At 32.1% G+C, this 22,626-nt stretch overlaps 3 protein-coding genes across 4 annotated transcripts; 2 read left to right on the top strand and 1 right to left on the bottom strand.

The window, feature by feature from the left end:
* The first annotated feature begins 4,357 nt into the window (after positions 1-4,357).
* On the top strand, positions 4,358-10,721 carry LOC131841288 (retinol dehydrogenase 14). 2 transcript variants are annotated; one of them, XM_059189598.1, is made up of 3 exons: positions 4,358-4,426; positions 9,233-9,529; positions 9,859-10,721. In XM_059189598.1, the coding sequence occupies exons 2-3, from the start codon at positions 9,235-9,237 to the stop codon at positions 10,584-10,586; spliced, it is 1,023 nt and encodes a 340-aa protein (XP_059045581.1). In that variant the 5' UTR covers positions 4,358-4,426; positions 9,233-9,234; the 3' UTR covers positions 10,587-10,721. The 2 variants fall into 2 exon arrangements, with proteins under 2 accessions (XP_059045581.1, XP_059045580.1); XM_059189597.1 differs by lacking the exon at positions 4,358-4,426 and adding an exon at positions 8,615-8,680.
* Positions 10,722-11,860: 1,139 nt separating this feature from the next.
* Positions 11,861-16,604, bottom strand: LOC131841252 (uncharacterized). Its single transcript, XM_059189532.1, has 2 exons — positions 15,151-16,604; positions 11,861-14,478 (listed from the first exon to the last, which is right to left on the bottom strand). The coding sequence occupies exons 1-2, from the start codon at positions 16,342-16,344 to the stop codon at positions 13,264-13,266; spliced, it is 2,409 nt and encodes an 802-aa protein (XP_059045515.1). The 5' UTR covers positions 16,345-16,604; the 3' UTR covers positions 11,861-13,263.
* A 500-nt stretch (positions 16,605-17,104) lies between these two features.
* LOC131841257 (nucleolar protein 56) lies at positions 17,105-22,354 on the top strand. Its single transcript, XM_059189540.1, has 8 exons — positions 17,105-17,211; positions 17,289-17,493; positions 17,741-17,908; positions 18,190-18,388; positions 19,519-19,782; positions 20,246-20,400; positions 20,744-20,914; positions 22,024-22,354. Exons 1-8 carry the CDS (start codon positions 17,209-17,211, stop codon positions 22,236-22,238), a joined length of 1,380 nt encoding a protein of 459 aa, XP_059045523.1. The 5' UTR covers positions 17,105-17,208; the 3' UTR covers positions 22,239-22,354.
* The last annotated feature ends 272 nt before the right edge of the window (positions 22,355-22,626 follow it).

Here is a 22,626-nt window from a genome sequence, read left to right as displayed (position 1 = left end):
GCTATATCTAAACACAGATAGGAAAATATTACATAGTTCAACTAACGGTCCGACAAGCCGTCTGTATGCTGTCACAATGTTACTTACACCTTACACAAGCTTTCTCTTAGTGTTGGCATATTAGTGCATACTTCGTCTACATTTTATACCTACATAATATTACATTCAACGGTGATTATTTACATAATAGTTACAAAGTAATAAACTTTAACTTTTCGTTTAAATTTTCAATATCTACCAGTCGGATGTTAATAATTCGATAACATATTCGTTATCGGAACGATTTTGATTTGAATAGATAATTTCAAATTGTTGTATTGCGTATGTATACATATAAATAAAATTGAACCGACTGTTTATAATTTAAAATTAACATCTTTTCACTATGCATATGAGTCGCGAGTAACAGTTAGTCTATACATAAAACAAAAATCTATCTAAACGGGACTTTTTCGATACCTATAATAGAATTTTTGTCGGTGCATTTGTACACTCTAATATCAGAAACGCCTTAACTCTGGTTCTGTTTTCACTACAGTCTCTACTGTGGTAAGCGTCACATAAAATTTAGTAGATATAGTATTTACTTATTCCAATAGGTTTACAAACAAAAAAGTTTAGTACATACCGAAGTTAGTCATACATCAGCTAGTCCCTCGACTTCATATGTGTAGACATCTTACTAAAGTTATATAAGTAAAATATGTATGTTTGGATGTTTATATGATACTCAATCATGTACAGAACGGATTGTACCGAATGTTGCCCAAATTTATTAATCATATAATAATTTTTAACTACTTTATTATTTCTATGTTTTTTACTAAAACGCGAATCAAATGTTATTTGTTCAGATTATATGTTTCGAAGTATCAAATATACAAAATCATAAAATATTTTGATGCGAGATCGAGTACCTAACATCTCCATAAATAATATGTATACTTTCACGTACTACTTGTGTTTGTGGGATAAACGTCCCGAACGCTGCACTAGGCATAAAAACATTTTGCCGCACCATATTTCTGCTACTTTCACAGAATAGTTATGAACTGTCACGTTTTTGCTTCACAATTTCTCTATCGTGTCAATTATTAACCACTTTGCCAACTTTTTTATTGACCTGTCTCTATTCGTGATCTGTATGTAGTTAGGAATTGGCTTCAGTACCTATGTTAATAAAATCTTTTAATTTTTTATGTACCTAATTGGAATGGACAACAAGCTGAACGGTACCTGATGGTAAGTGGTAATCGTCGCCAATATATATATTTACCTACATGAAGAGCACATCGTCATTTAATGTCTGTTTTACTCATTCGTTGCCATTCCAGCAAACTAAGATATCCTGTAATTTCCTATATACTGAGGTAGATTTTGAACAAAGTCGCCCGTCTCACATGTTTCTGCCAAGTAGCTTACTTTGTAAGCTGTTATTTGCTTGAGATATGGCACTAAATTTACAGAGTAGGTACAGAGGCTTGCACACTTTAGTCCTTGTGACCTCTTGGCATCACATCACATGACATGCAGGTTACTGGTTCATGCGTATATACGGTATATACCTATAGAAGCAGAGGCCTTCAGATTGTTTGCTTTTTCATAGTAACACAAAATAAACTAAAAATGTTATCAATTCAATTTTTTTTTTACATTTGTTTATGTTCTCTATAACAAATCTTGATTCAAATGTACTTTTAATGTAAAGAGAACTTAATTTTTTAAATTCGTGTTGATATTTGTAATATGTGTTATTATAATAAAGCTACTTTTCGTGTATTACTCTTAACTACTGTATATCATTGATAACCAGTTGCTTCTTGGAAAATTTCTTTTCTGTTTGCTAATTTCGAGACTAAACCTAAGTTTAAGAAAAATAAGTAGATATCACAATCATTTACTGGTAAAGCATGCACCTATATTAAAACGATTCATGATAATCATTTAGAGTGATCTTATTTTGATAATTAATTTTTATTGAAGATTAAGGAAGGAATATGAATATGTAGTAAAGGAAGGGGAATATAAAAATCTTTAAATCTTCTGGTTTATAGATATTCTTACAGGTTAATTATAAAGTCATACACTAGGCCGAAACCCAGGTAAAACACTCAAGAAACTGAACTACCTATCTTCACCAAGAAAGAAAGTGGAAATCTGATAATAAATTGTGATCTTTTCATAAAAAATTTATTGCATGATCAAGCAGTTGATATGAAGGGTTTAAATTTATTTTTAAAATGTCCACTTTACTTCATTGGTATGTCTTACCTTGAACAACTCACACAGCCTTATCTGCCGGCAGATGTCTTAACAATATGTGGATATAGTAAAACTCAGATAATAGGTAAAAAAAATATTTTTTGACTGTATTAGCGACTACATGGTAACAGTATAAGAGATAACAAATTAGCGACAGATAAACCTCGAGCTCCTTTTTGTTGCTCTGTAAAGTTCAATGATTTTTTAAATCAATATAAAATAAATGTATTTCCAAACTTAGTAGAGTTTGTACTATGAATACTAAATTGACACGTCGTCAGCTTCTTTGTACCTATCGTATCCATCTTTATGTAATAAAAAATAATCATCTAAATTAGATATCTGTTATCCACTGAAATCTATTATTTTATTAATTAAAAGATTCTTGTAAAAACTGTTAGTAATTGTTATTATTGGATAAACAATGTGACTTTGTTAAAAATTGTGACAACGTGAAGGCGCAACACATCAAAGCAAATACCACGATAGGATTTTTTTTTGAGGTTGATAATGGAATGGTGCATCGCCTGCGCTAACGGTTTACGCTGGCGCGGGCGGGGCACCAGTGGAGGATGATAGGATGAACATGAAGTCGCCAGCCGCCATACCAGCAACCCGCCCCTGCTACGCCCCAGCGTGCGCAATATTTGTTTAACATTTAAATTGTTCAATACTAATATTAACACAAAGTATTTATTTGAATAAGGATTAATATCATGTTTATAAAAATTCGATTACCATAAAAAAGCTTATAGCCATTACCCGAACAAACAAACTATCTCTTTACAATAAGTATTATTACAGATACCATCATTTCTTGATAGTATTTAGTAATTATAAAATGTATTTTAATTGTCAATATTTATACAGATTGAGTATTACTAAAACCTTGATTAATAATAAAAAGAATGTATTTTAATAAAAAAATACCGTTGAAAGCATTATCCGTGAAATTTAAATAACCTAGACGAATTCATCGCTGACTTTATAATTAAGAACACTTTCTATTGTTAGTATAAAAAGATGACGATAATTGTGTTGAATACCACAATCCAATTAGTTTAAATGTGTTACTTTCATTTTCTGTCAATTCCCAATGTTGGATATGTCCTTCCTTACTAATATTATAAATGCGAAAGTAACTCTGTCTGTCTGTCTTGCTTGCACGTCAGACCACTGAACCAATTTAAATGAAATTTGGTATACAGATAGTCTAGACTCTGAGAAAAGACATAGTTTACTTTTTAATGCGAAAAAGGGTTGTAAGGGGTAGAAAGGGGAGATGAAAGGTAGTATGGAAGTATCGCTTTTTAGATACATATCTACTATTTGATCAACATCACTATTTTACGCAGATGAAGTCACGGGCACAGTTAATTTTACCATAAGACAGTTTTTTGACAACTTTTACCGCGATTGGAGCTAGGACAAGAAGCTGATAATCTAGAATGTTGTAAAATTCATTATATGATTACTTGTTTATATTTATAATAAAAATTAAAGCCTTTTGAGATACTAGGAGTGCAGACAGTCCATAATGTAAACATTCCTACTCAGATGTCACGAGACATACTTAAAACGTTAGAAAGCCATTCTTTTTATAATATAAACAGCATGTACCGTTTAAATCTTTTGTAACAATAAAGGTAAGCTTTAATGCCGGCGCAATAGAGCGCAATTTTCTCTATTGTATATCAAAATAAAACTGCTGACATGTCAAAACCCGATGCATTCCTATACTATTTAATTATTATTTCTATATTTATGTACCCTTAGGTATATTTTACTTTGACATGCTAGGTTGGTTATACGAGAAATGTTTGGTCGAAGTGTTTATCTTCTATAAACAAACGTTATTGAGATTTATTATAACGAATCATAAGGTTCGTATTGGTATGGCCAGAATTATAACTGAGGCTTTGGAGAGTTGAGAAAATAATATTAATGATCTCTTCAAACTTTATTGTTGGACACAAAAGGTCGAGTATCCCGTGGTATAGTTTTGTATGGCAACAACCGCCAAAGCTCAACAAGAAGATGTGAACATATAACTCTCTAATCCCATCATCTTGCAACCAGCAGATCAGTTGTCCCACGTTCATGAAAGTTGGTGCGCGTGTTTGCGCAGTGATTTAATTGAGTAAATAGTTCATAAAATTTACCGGTAAGTAGATTTATTATCATTACTAATAGATGCACTTTTATTTATTCAAGATTTGGCTTTTGTCATTTGGAAGTTTTGTAACTTTTTTGTGTATATTATAGATATATTCACGGCAGGCCCGTTAGAAGGTAGACAAAGAATATCGATATGCTCTGTTTCAATATTTTATTGACCATATAAAATTTTGTAGATACAAAATTCTCTGCCAGTCTGTCAGTCTGAAGGTAATTGACACTAACTGTAAATAGAAATCAAAACATCTACATTACTTACCTAATAATAATTAATATATAAAATTTTACTGTTTACCTAATTTAATATATAACCATTAATTCATTAATTCAAGTCATTGGACTATTGTGTGATTAACTACACAAAATACATTCTTCATTGCACAATAAAGCATCTTGACTATCTATCCAATTAATAAGGACTACATAGGCGTACCTATGAATGAAAATTTGATCAGGTTAAAGCCCATCAAATACTTCATTAAGAGTTGACATTATTTTGGTTTGTCCTATATTTTGTTTTCAAAATGACGTGAGCATATTATGAATATAGGTATAGGTAAACAAGTTAGGTATTTTAAAGCTCCCTATATTACGTTCTCATGTAGGTAAGTTTAATGTTTATAAACTAATCAGACTAAAACTAACATTATGTAATATTATGTTATCTGTGCTAACAATAAATTATAGGCGATGCTTACAATAACACAATATTAAAAACATGTATTCAAATAAGTCGTTTCTGAGATTAGCGCTCAAATGTAACTGTCATTGTTTTAGGCTCTATTACGTTGATATCCCCATAATAATTTTAATCATATACAACGATGAATTACATTTTTATAAGAAAGAAAATAGATATATCTAATAATTATGTTTCTAAGAGAAACGTTCGAATGCTGAGTCATAACTAAAGTAATAAGAAACTGCAAATATTCTCTGTAAGTTCTCTACTTTTGTTTTGGACAATCACCAGTAAAGCAGCTCCATATAAGAAGGTAGGTAATAAAGAGAGAATTTAGTTACGTGAATTAGCCTTTCGTGGTAAATTGAACATTATGAATGATGACCGAATAGTGCACTCGCCTGTGGTAACGGCTATACACTGGCTGATCACCAGTGAAAGACGATTAGTACGAGGAGGATGTCTGTTAAAACATCTTGCCAAATTCAACATGATTCAACTAGATAGTGTCTATGGAAAATCGCCTTAAGGATATAGGTAAACAGGTAGTACATTGTAGCAATATTATTATCAGTAGGGATACTACTCCTCATTTATAATAAATAAATGATCCTTTCACTGATAAATATTTCGACACGCCTGTCTCTCTTTGGTGTGACATAAATTACGAATGATGGAGTATGGTAAGGCGACCATGAGGTCTAGTCAATTAGCCCATAGTAACAAATTAACCAGGAATTTATCACGATGGTTTCCAGAGAGAACTGCGTGGAGGTCAACCAGACATGGTACATTGCTAACAATGAGGTTATCAGTTCACATTACCAACAATCTCTTTTCCCTCGTGACCTGAGTCGTACATCTCTTTTGCTTCTTCTACATATTTATTTAGCCCATTTTACAATATGTGCAATAGGAGATGCCCAAGGTATCTCGACTATTTGGTCATCATACATAAACCTAGGACATCTAGTATCATCATTGTCTTTTTCTGTGATATATAGAAGGAAGAGATAACGGTCAAACAATTGTCTTGAATTCAAATTGAATTTTATAATATTCGAAACAGGCTCTTCAAAACTTACTCTTTATTCCATGAGTATGCACAATTACCTAATGAACGCGTTGTTGCACATTTATTACAAGAAGGTAGGTATATTATCGTGTTTATTCACCTATTTCCGCGTCTATTACTAATGTCATTTAAATACACATATAAGTATGTACTTAGGTACTTAATAAATTATAAGTACAAGACCAACAATTTATCTCATGTAGTTGCATGCCGATGATCGTTGTGCTACTTACGTGCTTACGAATAATGTAATAATATATTCTTCTTGCACTTAGCGCTTGTCCCATTTCTCACACCACGGCTTTCCTAATTTTGAACCACCAGAACCATCTGTCCTGATTTTTCGGGTCCACCACTTTTTTGTTGTGACAGGTTTACTCATGATGGGCCACCAGGTCGCTGGAGTACGTCCTTTACGTCTTTTACGTTAGGGTAGTATTTTTTGAATACATAATCCTCATCACTTCTCATTACATGAACATTCCAAAATGTAATATTATAATAAAAAATAAATGTAATCAAGCTATCAGCGTCTTATGGGGAATAATTATAACATACCTTCTCAACTTTTATCCCAGATGGGGTAGACACAGGCATTGTCCATTGTTAAAGTCACGCGTCGCGCTCATTTCAGTTTCAGTGCGCAGCACTTGACTTGACATGCCCTCATTTCGCTAAATGTATTCAACGTCGCAGTGGCCGAGTTTGCAACCGTCTCTCAAATTAATTTTTGCTTTGTTATCGATATTTCCGATAACCGGAGAGTCAGTCAGAAAATAGATGTAAATTAAAGTGAACTAAGAATTAAGAACGCTATAAAAAATCAGTAGGTATTATTAAATACTGCATGTATAAGTAAAAGTATTTTCTTAACATAATTTCCTCTATTTATCACTAAATAGATAATTAATATTAGTAGATTAGGTGTGTACCCAAATACGTTAATATATTCATAAGGTCAGAAATTAGAAAGTTTAAAAAATGCAATAGGTGCGTCGACCAAAAACAATTTAGGTAACATAAAGAAATCATTTCACTTACAAAAAAATTATTACGCAATATTAGATAGATACATTTCTACATATTATAATGGTACCTAATAAGTATTTTCCGACGGTTTTGACAGATCTAACCACGTATAATTTGTCATTCGCTGCATGCATTTGGGGTATTATTCAATAGCTTTCTTGTTGTACCAAATATGACCGGTTTTTATTGACACGCATCGAGACAACAAGTGGGTTTTGGACTTTCCAATTCATCTAAAGAGAGGACTTCCGAGTCAAGTCTCGAAACCTTGAACGAAATGCTTTCTAAGTTGCCGAACAGAACTTGCTGTTTGTACCAAATCGCTTTGTTGGTTTCACTTTTGGCACTTTCGAAATAATTGTCCACTTTTAGTTCAGACACATGCAACGATATTACACTACAGATGAATTATGTTTTTATTCTGAGTTTTTTATCACATGAATAGTCGGTAGGTACTTCTCCGCGCAGCTGGTATCTTTCTCTCACTTTTCATATGGAGTTTGAAATTGGAAATGGGGTTTTAATTAGATGCCTACTTTTTTTTTATTTGACTGAAGTAGCAAACATGCTTATCATCCCGATGACAAGTTGTAACAAACTGATAGAACAAAATTTATTTCGTTGGCTTTCCTGAGGGCGAATTTTATTTATACAACAATAGAAATAAGTTATATAATGGTGAACACACAATACGAAATTGTAGCTACAATCTCTCTCAATGTCGGAGCGAAATTTCAATTAAGTACTCTTCAAAACGGCTGTTTTAATTTAGCAATTTACAAATAATTTTAATGCAAAAATGGTAGTAGGGTTTTTAGTAAAATAAACCTTTAACATAAATAAAAATTTAGGTGTATGCCCTAGCAATGGAAATTAGTACCCCATTACTAGCAATTTTCCATGTCATCTTCATGTCGATCTTCACGTGCCCAATGTCCATCTTAGCCTTCATTGCGACCCCATTAGCATATACCGTTAGTGCAAACGATTGCACCATTTCATTGTCATTCATAAAAAATCACAGGGCTCCACTGTAGTCCATCAGAAATTAAATACCTAGGTCAGACGGTTTTAGCGTGGCGACCTCGAACACAATAGTACATTGTACCAATTAGTACAGTTAAAACGCATAGCCATTAAAAATCAAATACCTACCTGCATACCTTGACTTAATGATCGCGATTAAAAATTGGGTACTTATTAATGCAGTGATAGCTGACTTGCTAATCAATATGCCGCGCACATGATGCCCTGTGTGAAACAGTAGTTTCGTAATCTTTTGTCATCTACCAATTTACCTACACAGTTTGTGACTTGTTTGTTTATATAAAGGTTCAAGGTTTCGTTTATTATCTGACAGCAATATTGAAGTAGTGTCTTAATAGACGTCTTTCGATCGAGACGTACGCAAGTAGTAAAAGAAAAATATAAATTTTCCGAGTATTTATTACGGCGTAAGTAAATATTATACAATTCAATACGTACAATTTGTTGATCTTTAATTCGGTTTGCTTTCAACCAATTGACTGTGAGTTGGGACGAAGTTAAATTTTGACGGTACTTTGTGTGTGTTGGTATTTTATGTTATGCGATATCTTCGCCAAAATGAAACCTAAAATAAATATTTTTATAATCGGTAATGTTTGCTAATATTGATCTCATAAAATATTGATGACTAATATATTATAGCTCTGTCATTTTATGACAAGAGCACAAAATTAAACAAAGTACCTACCTACCTACATATAAAAAAATATATTCATTTTATTGCTTAGATAGGTACTTATTATTGATATTATGTGTTATCTCATTCACTGTATTAATTTGTAAAATCCGAATATACAGAACTTCAAATCCTCCCGTTATAAAAAACTTTGTGCCAGTTTAAATTAGAAAAAGTTGTAATTACACTTTGAATTAAAAATGTACATAACGAAACACCTTAAATTACCACAACTTGAATTGCATTTCTGAGCATATTAATAACAACGTACTTTATTTTACAGATATGCTGATCGCAGAGGCGTGGAAAGCGGGCTACTTCTTTTGGCTGCTCCCAGCACTGATGCTTCTCGGTCTAATAGCTTTAATTTTTGGAGTCATCGGACTCCTTATCATCGTCAGATTCTACGCTCAATACACCTGCGGAAGGTACAGAGCGAATACCAGAATGGACGGAAAAACTGTAATAGTCACAGGAAGCACGAGTGGCATAGGAAAAGAAACTGCTAAAGACCTGGCCAATAGAGGAGCAAGGGTCATTATGGCTTGTAGAAATATAGGAGCCGCTGACAAAATTAAAGGTAAGTGGAAAATTTTAAATGATTTATCGAGACAGTCGTGACGTATTACAAACAAGACGTGTAAGTGTAGACAGTAACTGTAAATAATATTAGCATGTAACCATCCGTAGTAAGCAATACCTATACACTACAGTGGAACCCTATGAAATAATTAGAAAATAAGAATAGCGTATTAAATTGAAGTGCAGCAGGTACTTAATTAAACACCGGCATTTCAGATTAGCATTAGTTACTGTGTTATATTAATCTGTTTAGTTAATATATATTTTTTATAATATCTAAATACCTAGATATTAATAATATCTAATGCTATCAATTTATCTTTCTAGAACAAATCATCGATGCAACAAAAAACTCGAATATTGTAGTAAAAAAATTGGACTTAAGTTCTTTTGCATCTATTAGAGCTTTTGCTGAAGACATCAATAAAAATGAACAACGATTAGATGTCTTAATCCACAACGCAGGTTACGCAGAAACATTTAAGAAAGCTAGATCAGAAGACGACATTGAAATGACCATGGCAACTAACCATTACGGACCATTTTTGTTGACGCACCTTTTGATTGACCTGCTGAAAAAGAGTGCCCCAGCCAGAGTTGTAGTTGTCGCTTCTTCTTTGTACCGTCTTGCTTCAGTTGATTTAGAAAATCCTAACCCAGTGGACACTTTACCAGGTTACTTATACTACGTGTCGAAAGAAGCTAATATTTTATTCACTAGGGAACTGGCAAGAAGATTAGAAGGAACCGGTGTGACAGCCAACTGCTTGCATCCCGGCCTAGTAGATACTGGTATCTGGAGGAATGTACCAATACCTCTCAGTTGGGGATTAGGTCTAATCATTAAAGGCTTCTTCAAGACCCCAAAGAAAGGTTGCCAAACATCAGTCATGTTAGCCGTTGATGAGAAACTTGAGAAGGTCAATGGAAAATATTTTTCGGATTGTCAAGAAAGTTCGTTATCGGATGCAGTCAGCGATATGTCCAAAGCTAGGAAATTATGGGAAATTTCCGAAAAACTGGTTAAGCTGGAGGAAAATGATACAAAGCTGTAAGACTATATAAGTACTCCTTTGTTGTAACATCAGAAAGGTTTTTGTTTACAAAATTGCTTATTTATATAATTTGCTAGGTTTTCAGCATTTTCTCTATAAAAATCGTTTTTTGCTGTTATCAAATCGATTAGTGATCGGTGGTAAAGCTATATAATTTTAGCTTAAGTTTATTTAATGTAATTTTTAATAAACACTTTTATATTATAACAGTTTTCATTTATGTTTATCACTTGTATATCTGAGCATTTAAAATAACACAAAAAATACGGTGCCGAGATAACAAGGATACTTCAACTTATTATACATTGTTCTTAGGTATGTATCATACCTCACCACCCTATGGGATATACAAAAGTAATTGACAAAGCGAAATAACAAAATTGCGTAAGATTGTATACTTATATCAGACATAATTAACTACCTACATATTTTATAAGTTACAAGTTTGAACTAGATCATAAATCTTTACTATACATTTATTGCAATTGCTATCAAGTGCCTACCTACTACATATATACCTAGGACATAATAATATCATAGACTTTGATAGTCTCATTGAATTAAGGAAATCTGGAATCCCTCGGAACCGACTCTAGTTCCTTTAATGTAATCTAGTATAGATACTTACCACTAAGCAAAAAACCACTACGTTTATAGGTACATTAAATAAGTTTCTTTTGGATACACTCTTTTTACCTTTCACCATGATTCGAAGCGAATCGAGAATGTAAATGGGAGCAGAAAGCGTGAAATAATAATAATCATTACGTATACGTTGATATAAATATTTATTTATGATATTAAAATACGTAGTTAATTCTAATGAATTCTGCAGTCTACTCCAATATTGTGTCTATAGTGATTTTTAAACAAAGTGGTTGTTTAATGGTCTTGTTTTGAACAATATATATACTGTTTACCTACGAACCGGTCAAAATCTATCTTAGGTAATGAGTTTATAAGAACAGTGATAATATCTCGATATATCTAACTTTAAGATAAATAATTATGTTATTATTAACTATTAACCCAACCTTGCTTCGCCCGGGTTGAGTTAGTCGCGCTCTGTGGCGTGGCGATAATTCGGGTCGGGGGAAATTTATCGCTATCTTCTAGACAATAGCGGTTAATTTCAACTATGAGAAAAAATTGTGATAAATCAAGGATAATGGGAAAAGTGGAAAACAAAAGGTAAGGTTGCAGAAACGTCTAAGACAATAAAATACATATATCCAATTAGGTAAAATATTTTAATTAACAAGCTAATAAGCCAGTAGGAAATAAAACATAATTATACAGCAACTTAACAAGTATTACTCATAACTGAAATCAGTCTAACGATATTAGTAGACTAAAGAATAAAAATAATTACTGTGTATTTTGAGATTCTATTTAAACTATCTATATAGGACCCTCAAATCAGTGGTAATATCTGAGTAGTGGTAAAAAGTGCCCTGAATCGCTTCGTAGATCGTCTTATAGGCGTTAGTGGTAAATAGTATAAGAAACATTGTCCCCACGTGAAAAGAAATCTGGGCCAGTTTCAAATCAGTGTGTCCGCAGACCGATTGTACAGCACCTCTATTCTAATATGGCCCCTGGTTTTGGGGTTGTGTTTTGTACAAAAATATTACAATAAAAATTCATTAGAAAATTAATAAAAAAAATTATATATGCCTAAAACTGAACTATAACATTGTTCACATTACGGTGTACAAGTACGTATCTATAATGTCAACACTACTTTTCATCTCCTAGTTGTTGAATCGACCAGGGGAATAAATATACAAGAAGATAAAAGAGATGGCTCTCAATGTAACCTTAAACCTAGCCACAGGCCAGCAATAGATTACCAATATCCTGTTATGAAGCACACCTGGTTAACAATGGGTGATTATGGTATAATATACAAAAGAAAATCACTACAAACTACTGATGCAAGAAGAAAGGAAGATAGCTTTACATGAATCATAATAGTGCCTATGATGTCTTCCACAAATTTAATTAGCCTCTTACGCGGACCAGTACATTTACATCTGCAGTTTACACATAGCGAATAAAGTAGAACTAAATACAAACATTTTTAATAATATTTATAATACAATGGCGTTTTTGGACACCCATGGACATGTATGTGTATTTATGTAATATTTGTGCAAATATTAAAACAAAAGCTAAATGATGATAATAATAACAAAGAATATAGGTTTATAATATTCCAATATTCCAATTCCAACATTTTTATACCATACTCTAGTTTTTCGCTTATAGAAATGTATGACCGATACATATTGTTTAGCCACAATACAAGTATGTATATGCTATGTTGTACTTGTCATTTGTATGACATTGTACATATTGTAGTTAATTATAAAACACCCATTTTCATTGTTAAAGACGCTTATGATGTTATTATATTTATATGCAGTAATTGCCCTAAAATTTTGACAGGGGTTCTAATCTTGTATTTCAAAATTATAGTATACATGTTGAGCATACCTAAGTCTATCAAATACTGTGGTAAATTATGAATTATTATTTAATTTACATACTATTCTAAGTATTTAACATCTATACAATAAATACTTAATTAAAGCTTTTTGTGATGGTAAAGTACAAGTTATAATGCCAGGACATTTCAACTATTTTGAAAAATAAAATAGATGGAACATATATGCTAGTCTATCAAATCAAACTGATCTAAAAATGTCTCATCCACACCCAGTGCTGCACCAAGACTTTCTCGGGGTTTTCTACATTCCTTTTCATCAATATTAAAACATAGTGTATCCATATATTCTGTAGAGTCATTTGATATATTGCAACTCGGACTCAAGAGGTCAGGCAATAAAATCCTATTTGCTGTAAACACATCTACATTTACAGAGTTGAAATTTTCTTTCTCCTCCACTATAGATTTAAATTCTTCATCCTTGTTTGTATCTGATATTACATTGGATCGAACTATTTTAAACCGGTTTATTATCTTCTCTAAAGAACTAGTTTTACTTATTAGTTGTGTATTAATTTTAGGTGTTTCAGATTTTGAATCCTCTTTCATTTCAGTACTATTTCTCTGTGCTTCTACCAATATTGTTGGTATAATCTTGTCTTTAATGAAAATATTGTCTTTTCTTGTCTCTGGCACAGGTATTTTAGATACAACAGGTATACTCACGACATTGATTTCCTTATCATTTTTATTGTACTCTGGTGTACCATAACTGTTTTCTGTATCTAACACAGCTATACCAGATACTTCCAAAAGCGATGGAATATCTTCTTGCATTATAGATAGTTTACGTTTACTAAGTTTTGAATAATAATTCTTCTCTCTATTCTCAAAGAGATTTGGTGATGAGTAACTACGATACAATTCATTGCTTTCATTAGAAACTATAGATTCATTAAACAAGCCACCTTTCTTGACATTAATGTCTGGTCTCCGTAAACTGCCCTTGAGTTTTTTAGTACTACTAGACTTTCTAGTTGATAGTAATCTTGCAATTTGCTGTTTAGTAAAACCAGATGAACATTCTGCTATTGTTTCATTACCTTTGTAATTCTGTGACACAATAGACATATTATGGAAACTGCTACTGTTTATCTGATTGTATGAACTTACCTGGCCCAATACTAAACTTTTCAAGAAGTCATCCCTAGAATTTTGATGGAATGGTGCTGCCAATGCAGACTTCATTTGAGGCTTAACAAAAGAGTTAAAGTGTTTCCGATGTAAATTGAATTGATGTTTAGATATACTGAATGGTGTTAGGGTATCAAACATTATTTGGCCATCTTTATTTGCTTTTAGATCAGACAAGTCAGGTAGTGGTGGTATTTCAGACACATCCTTAATTGAAAATAATGGAGTAAAGGGCACCGGCGAGTACTGGAAAGAAAGAAATTTCTAATTAAATATCTGCATATTATTATAACATTTGAAATAAGTGCCTGCTGATGTTCAAGATACTAACATTTCACAGAAGTTTTACTGTCTTTTGTATTACAATAATGAAACACATATAGCTTTATAATATCTATATAAATAGACAAAATATAAAGTATACAGTATACATATGGAATTTGGGTCCCAGTTAATTTTTTTTTACTTAGGAAATTTTATTCAAAGCATGAGAATGAACAGTCTCAATGGGCCAAAGCCCAATGTGATATTCCTTTTTAGTTTTTGAACTCTTCTTAATCCATCCATACTTCAACTTAGTATGTTTATTAAGAGTCTCTGGCATATCTGGCTTTAGTTTTATGGCAATAGCCCAATGTAGGCATGAATATTTAAATAAAAAATAGATGAATAAATGGTATGTATGACCTGATCTCATCCTCATCCTATGATCCTCTACTGGTTTCCTGCCAGAGTATCCTATTAGCATAGGCAGGAGCACTATTATATTATCACTCATTATAAAAAATCTATAGGCAATAAGAAATAAAATATAGTTCTACATAAAATATATTATAAAGTGATTTGAATATCTAAGCCTCAATACCTAAAGATACCTAACTCTATAAATTTATTTATAGAAAGAAACACAATAATTACCTGTAATCTAGCTTCAGCATTCATCACTCTCTCTAAAAGCATTTTCATGGCAGAAACAATGTCACTGAAGTTTCTATTTCCCTCTTCCAAGTACTCATTGAACTTATAAATCTCATCTCCCATTTCATTATTTTTCAACATGAAACATATTGAAACCAGGAAACCACGAATCAAGTTAGGAAAATTCAATTTATCATTTTTTACTATATTTTTGAGTATGTATTTCTGTTGACTGTTCACCTGATCCTGTAGCTCAGTGGTGTTGATGTCCTCACACTGGCTGTTATATTCAATCATATATGAATTTTTATCAGCTTCACCGGTATGCCTAGCTATTAAAGACTCTGTATTACCTCTAGTCCGTTCAGATAATTCCAGTAATGGACAAACTTTATCACTCCATTCCATTTCTATTTTATTCATTATTTCATCAACCTCAGCCAACCATAAATCAAAATATTTAGATTGTGCATGAACATTTTTAATTTTTAATATTTCAGTCTTTAAATACTCATTTATGACATTATTTTCAACATACTTGTCTACTATTTCATCAATAAATTTTTGAGTGTTCAATGATGTAAGTTTATTTTCCATTTCAGTTATTTTCTGCCTTAACATTCCAGCAATATTTTCCATTGCCTTTCTTTTGTATAAATAATTTGAGAACTTACTCAACATGGTCTCTGTTTTTTCCTCAATATCTTCTAAGAATTTTTCATTCCCTTGCTTGTACTTTTCCGTCATTTCATCATATGCCTGCATTTGGCGGTTTTTATTCATTTTTGATATCAAGACATGCTGCACAGCTAATTGAGATAATTGAAATATAAACATAGTAACTTTGAAACATCCAGGGTTCACCAAATAAGATGACATCACTGGGGAAAGAAGGCCTTTACTGCTATAATCGTTTATAAAGATGGACAGTTGATTTCTGTAGGTTCTTTCAGTCTTTGAATCATATAAAGGCCAAGAGAATGCAGCATGAACTTTGGTATCAACAATGGACACTAAATAATAAGTTAAATTATTGAAAACATTCTGTGTTGGTTTCTCCAGCGCATTTTCTTTGAATATTTGCCTCGACAGATCTGTAGGCATGGGCTGCAGTTTGCTCAATATGCCCACATTCAAACAAGTCTCCCTTTTCAGAGCCACTACAAGATCTCTTTGCATCAATATTGTAGCCATTTTTAATATTCAATTACACATGCACAAACATCATTTAAATATATATTGTGGTCTCAATTCTCAAATGAAAGTCACAGTGAAGAGGTTTTAATTCACACAAGATTTTTGCAAAAGAACAACATAACACAAATACAACATTTAATGTTTCCGAATAAGTAGACCCGTACCGATACAGAAATGCATTAATTAGATTTTTTTTATATTTTATAAACACAGAATAGAAAATATATACTTCTGGAAAGAGAAAATATAATTTTATGTTATTGACATAAATGACATATTTTCCGTTACAAATTGAAAACGAATCCGATGTGCAGTGCGCTTACTTTCGTTTAGAAACAACTCATCCTCAAAAAAGCTGTGTTTTAATTACTGCTCTTAGCTTTTATCGATATCATCTCGATCTCATATATTAAAGGTTTAGAAACAATCTACATAAACAACATTTTGCAATTAGTATTTTTAATACTAATTGTAATAGTAATAACTAAGACTAAAAGTACAGAAAAATTTTTGAACGTTCATGTGTATGTCATTTCATTACACGTTACCGCATTTTGATACAATTAAATCAATTTTTAAAATATAATTAATACTTTCATAACATTTTACAGTAATCAGTATGACTCTTTAATTTTAAGAAGTTATTTCCATTATACATATGTAATTAGATGAATAAGCTATAGAATTACAAAAATTAAGACTTTATTATATAAAGATACTGAACTATTAAGTGAAACGGAACAACTTAACCTCAAAATCTTAATTGACTTGTTTGTATCAAACGCAACGAGCATACATGCATAAATAAAACACATGTGTCTCAGTTATATTATATCAATAGTAATGTTATAAACAATCAATATGGTGAGTAAATTTTAATTGGGAAAATAATTAGCACCCTAATGAAGAAGTTAATTTATAAACTATATATATATTTCCAGAGTAAACTGCACGTTCTCTATGAGCACAGTGCAGGCTTCGCTCTGTTTCGTGTGGCGGAATTTGAAGAGTTGGCTGCATTTCTACCGCAGGTAGAGGAATCTGTGACGGATCTACAACGTTTTAATTCTGTTGTTACCTTGAATGCCTTCCAACCATTCAAATCTGCAGTCGTCGCTTTGGAAAACATAAATGCGGTTTCTGAAGGTTAGCTTTACATATAGTTTCCTAATCAGTAATAATCTCCTCTTTTTGATATTCTTACTGTTGATTATGAATGGTACTATTATTTTGTAGGTAGTACTTTTATTGTCTATATTTTTTTACAACAATGAATAAATATTTGTCTATATCTTAAACATATACTTATACAAATAAAAAATGGTTTTATATCCTGAAAACTACTGTGGTCTCAATAAGTTCTAAGTCAGCTAAAGAAACATTGTTCTCACAGGTATTGTCCCAGAGGACCTGAACCTATTTTTGGAGGGTGCTTTACCCAAGCGTAAAAAAAGAGGAAAATGCACCCTGGGAGTACTCGACCCGAAGTTGGGAGCTGCTATCAGCGAGGCTCTGGAGATACCCTGCTCACATACAGGAGCTGTGCCAGAGATTTTAAGGGGTGCGTAATATGCATACATGTTATTTACCATTTTGTAGTTTTATGTAAATATTATTATTAAATAATATTATTACCTCATTTTTAATATTTTTATAGAATAAGTAAAACAGATATTGATGTGTAAAAGAAATATAACAATACAGGACAACTAACTTTGCAAGTGTATATTTAATATGCTTACTTTTTTTTTAATGCTTATAATTTTTTTTTATTTTAAATGTGTTCAGAATACTTAATGGTTTATGTGGTTTTTATGTTTTTTATTTTACATATTTGGACAGGTATTCGTCACCACTTCCATGCTCTCATCAAAGGGCTCACCCTCAAGGCATGCAGTGTAGCACAACTCGGCCTTGGCCACTCCTACTCCCGGGCGCGGGTGAAGTTCAATGTCCATAGAGTAGACAACATGATTATACAGAGCATAGCTTTGCTGGATCAGCTGGACAAGGACATCAATACATTTTCTATGAGGATCAGGTTAATATTTCTTTTATTACTAAAACTGTTTTTAGCCAAGTAAATTATCATTCTTCAAATAAAATTTCAACTCTAAGATTTACTTATTTTAAAATATATATTGAGATCCTCAATCCTGACAATAAGACTGACTAGTGTGTATGTATACTATTTCTTATATACATATTATAAAAAATAATTACCCTGTGCTTCTGTCTATGTGTTTCTGATAATCTCAAACTACTCAACAATTTTTAATGCTGTTTTTAGCGAGTCAATTTGGAAGAAGGTTTAGTTGTATAAATATTTAAGGTTTTATATAAATTTTGCTCAGTCCCAATTGGGGTGCTACTCATCCTACAAATAAATATATATACATTAAATTTTAACGTGTAGTGTCTATTCACCTTGCACTTTATGTATATATAGATTTACATAAGACTTCATTAATAAATGCACACTTTGATCTATCGTAAGTGTTTCTATATCAACTTGCGGTAATAACAGTTGTGCTAAATTAAATGCAGTGTAATTGATAAACATTTTATTGTGAATGTTTTATGCCTAAACATTGCTATATATTAATTTCATTCATAATTTAAGAGTAGCAGACGAGTGTAGCCCTTGCCTGTTCAATAAAATTCTGTCATTTCCTTCAAACACTGATACACTACACTTTGTAGTTTCCCTCTTCCCCATTTTATAATAATAATAATAATATACCTGGAAAATTAACACAGCCATTTAGACAACTGATGGATATACTTCATCATCATCATCATCATCATCATCATCGCAGCCCGAAAGACGTCCACTGCTGGACATAGGCCTCCCCCAAAGATCTATAAGATGGATATACTTAGATACATTTATTTGTGTAAATACATATACAATGTATGCACATAGAAAATAACACAAACCAATACAAACAATCCTACTCATGAATAAAATGTCAGTACTGTGCGAGGAATCGAGTTCGCGACTATCGGAAGTAATGCACTGTGCTGAGCGGAAGAGAGCTGTAAATTTTCTTTCTAACTTTCCTTCAATCTTTAAGTTGATTTAACGTTCATAGTTATAATTTTTCCTTCATCTTCATGTGCATAATATGCCATTACATATATATTACTAAATCAAATGTTTCTTTCTAGAGAATGGTACTCCTACCACTTCCCAGAGCTTGTCAGCATCGTTCCCGAAAATCATTTATACACGAAGTGCGCTGAATATATCAAGGACCGTAAAACATTGAATGAGGAATCTCTCGAGCCTTTGACTGAGATCCTAGGCGATTCGGAGAAGGCACAAGCTATAGTGGATGCTGCTAAGATGTCTATGGGCATGGATATATCGCCAATAGATTTAATTAATATACAAATGTTTGCTGGTAGAGTTGTTGCGTTGAGTAATTATAGGTAAATATATTTTTTTTATGTGTACATTGGGTGCTTAATATGATTTGTCTGTCATACTTTTAAAAAAATATTAGTTAATGTAAAAGTTTTTAAAAGAATTTCTGTTACATTAACAGAAATTCTGCTAGACCAATATTAAAATAAAATAAAAAATAATTTAACAAGTAGGACATTTTAGCTACTTATCCATATATTATCATTATAATCCACCTATCATCATCCAGTTTCAGTTGAGAACTGAAAATAAAATAAATGCTGTGTAAGGCTGGCAGTGCTTTGTAGTTTCTGATGCATTTAATGATTGCAATCACTTCCAAATCTGTACTAAACTCAAATTTGATTGTTGATTGCCCCAAGAATTTTTCTAGTTGTGTGAACACGTTGATTCTTTTTGTATGGTTATGTAAAAGCAATCCATATGGTCAAAGTATATTTTCTAAACTATTGTTATATATATGTATAGGAAGCAGATATCGGAATATCTACACACCAAGATGAACAGTGTGGCACCAAACTTGACTACCTTGATTGGAGACCAGGTGGGCGCACGGCTCATCTCTAAAGCTGGATCCCTTACGAGCCTCGCGAAGTACCCTGCATCCACATTGCAGATTTTGGGTAAGTTTTAGTTTCTACTGTTATAACTATCTGTATATACACATTAAAAAAATATTCAGGGACTGGCAAAAGGAACTTATTCCTGATAATCTCAGAAATGTATAATGATAATAATAATAATGTATAAATTTTGAACCACTGTAATTTATTAATTTGTATGTGATATAACATCACATACAAATTAATAAATTACAGTTGTTCAAAATTTACATTAAGTCACTTATTCAAATTAAAGATATATAATATAATTTCTTTTATGTATTAAATTTTTTCTATTGAAATGATTAATCATACTTTCATTCAAACTTGTGCATGTGAAAAACTAATTATCCAATTATTTTAGGTGCTGAAAAGGCGTTGTTCAGGGCCCTGAAGACCAGGTCCAACACACCCAAGTACGGTTTACTTTATCACTCGACTTTCATTGGCCGCGCCGGTCTCAAGAACAAGGGTCGTATCAGCCGGTATCTCGCCAATAAATGCTCCATAGCTTCCAGAATTGACTGTTTCTCTGGTAAGTCACTGAAAGTTTGTTAGTAAGTCTTCTTGTGTACCTAATTAAATAAAAATGTAATATACAGGGTTTTATGTTAAAATTGCAATGTAATTCAACTCAAATTCTCATATCGAAATAGTGGAAGCCTGTTGCAAAAGCGCGATCGCGCCTCGGTAGGAAAAGCGCGAAAAACACAGAACAATGAGAACCTACCTTATTTCTTTTACATGTTATCTAAAATTTCCTATATTTCTTTAACACCAGATATTTTCCTTTCATGCAATAATAAAGTCAAATCTAATTCTACCAGACTCAATTATTCTTTTATAATCTTGAGAACGTCTACACCGTCATGGTCAGTCTGGATCAGTTTTCGGTCAAAATTAACAACAAAAATATAGATGTAAAGACGATTATATAAAGTTGAATATGTTGATATGTAAAAAAATATATTAAATTGCTTAACACAACTTACAGGAGCTGTAATTGATAGCTTCAATAGTTTATGATAATCCTATTCATTCATAATTTAAGAGCCACACTCTTGTCTGTGGAGCTCTTACCTCTTTCCACGATCTTCCATCTTCCTTTTTATATATCGATAGGACACGACTCCAATTTTGTCTTTAAATTGCTTGACGTAGATGTTTTTTGGTCTCCCTTTCCCTTCAATATTAATTTTCAGAAGTTCGTCGTGTCGTATCGAGTATCTATGGGCTTAAAGTTATAGCTAAAAAAACTAGCCATAAGATTAGGTTTGCAGGAGTTAATTTATGCTTAGGTATATGCACACTTTGATCTATCGTAAATGTTTATTTATTAACTTGCGTTAATAACAGTTGTGCTAAATTAAATGCAATGTAACTCACGCCCATTCTAACATCTGAATATGTCGTGTCCAGGTATTGTAACATTTATATTAAGTATGATTCTATATTTAGTGTTTTGTTAAACAAGCTATTTCAGTGAGAAATAAATTTAATACTAAGTTTTTAAACTAGTCAAGGTTCTGTGTTACTACTTTAAAACTGCGCCTCAAAGTTATAATTTTTTTTTACTAGGATTAGAGAGAAATAGAAATTATAATATTACTAGAATATTAAATTAATATGTATGAAACTTCGCAGAAAACCAAACGACAATCTTTGGCGAAAAGCTCCGTCAACAAGTAGAAGATCGGTTGAAGTTCTATGAAACTGGCGACATTCCCAAAAAGAACATAGAAGTTATGAAAGAAGCTTTGGAGGAAGCTTCACAAATTGTGGTCGATGCCACAGCTAGTGCTAAGAAGAAGAAAAAGAAAAAGAAGAAGGAACAACAAGAAGCTATGGACGAGGACTAGTTCCAGTTTCAAAAATATTTTTATAGGTTATTAAATAAGAAATGTACCTAAAACAATTTTTGTCTAAAATAGTAAGCCATCACAAGCCGGCACATTACTAAAAGAAATAAACATTACTATGAAAATAATGTGTTTTATTATCATTTCAAGATCTACTAGCGAAACACTTCTCAGCATTAGGTATGCTACAGTCTGTGACGGAGGTCGTCTACCTATATATGCATTTATTACAAACATAAACCTTCCAGAAGAAACTCGTAATAGTGGTGAAAACAGTATCAAAATCCATCCATTACGTATATACACGATACGAAAACAGGCACTTTGTTTTATACATACACTATTTACAAGAGAACGAAACAAAATAAAACTAGTATTAATGTATTTT

Source organism: Achroia grisella, unplaced genomic scaffold (assembly GCF_030625045.1).
Source record: "Achroia grisella isolate CSIRO2021 unplaced genomic scaffold, CSIRO_AGI_Agris_v1 utg1576, whole genome shotgun sequence".
Classification (NCBI taxonomy): Eukaryota; Metazoa; Arthropoda; class Insecta; order Lepidoptera; family Pyralidae; genus Achroia; species Achroia grisella.
This window is presented reverse-complemented; position numbering and strand designations above follow the sequence as displayed.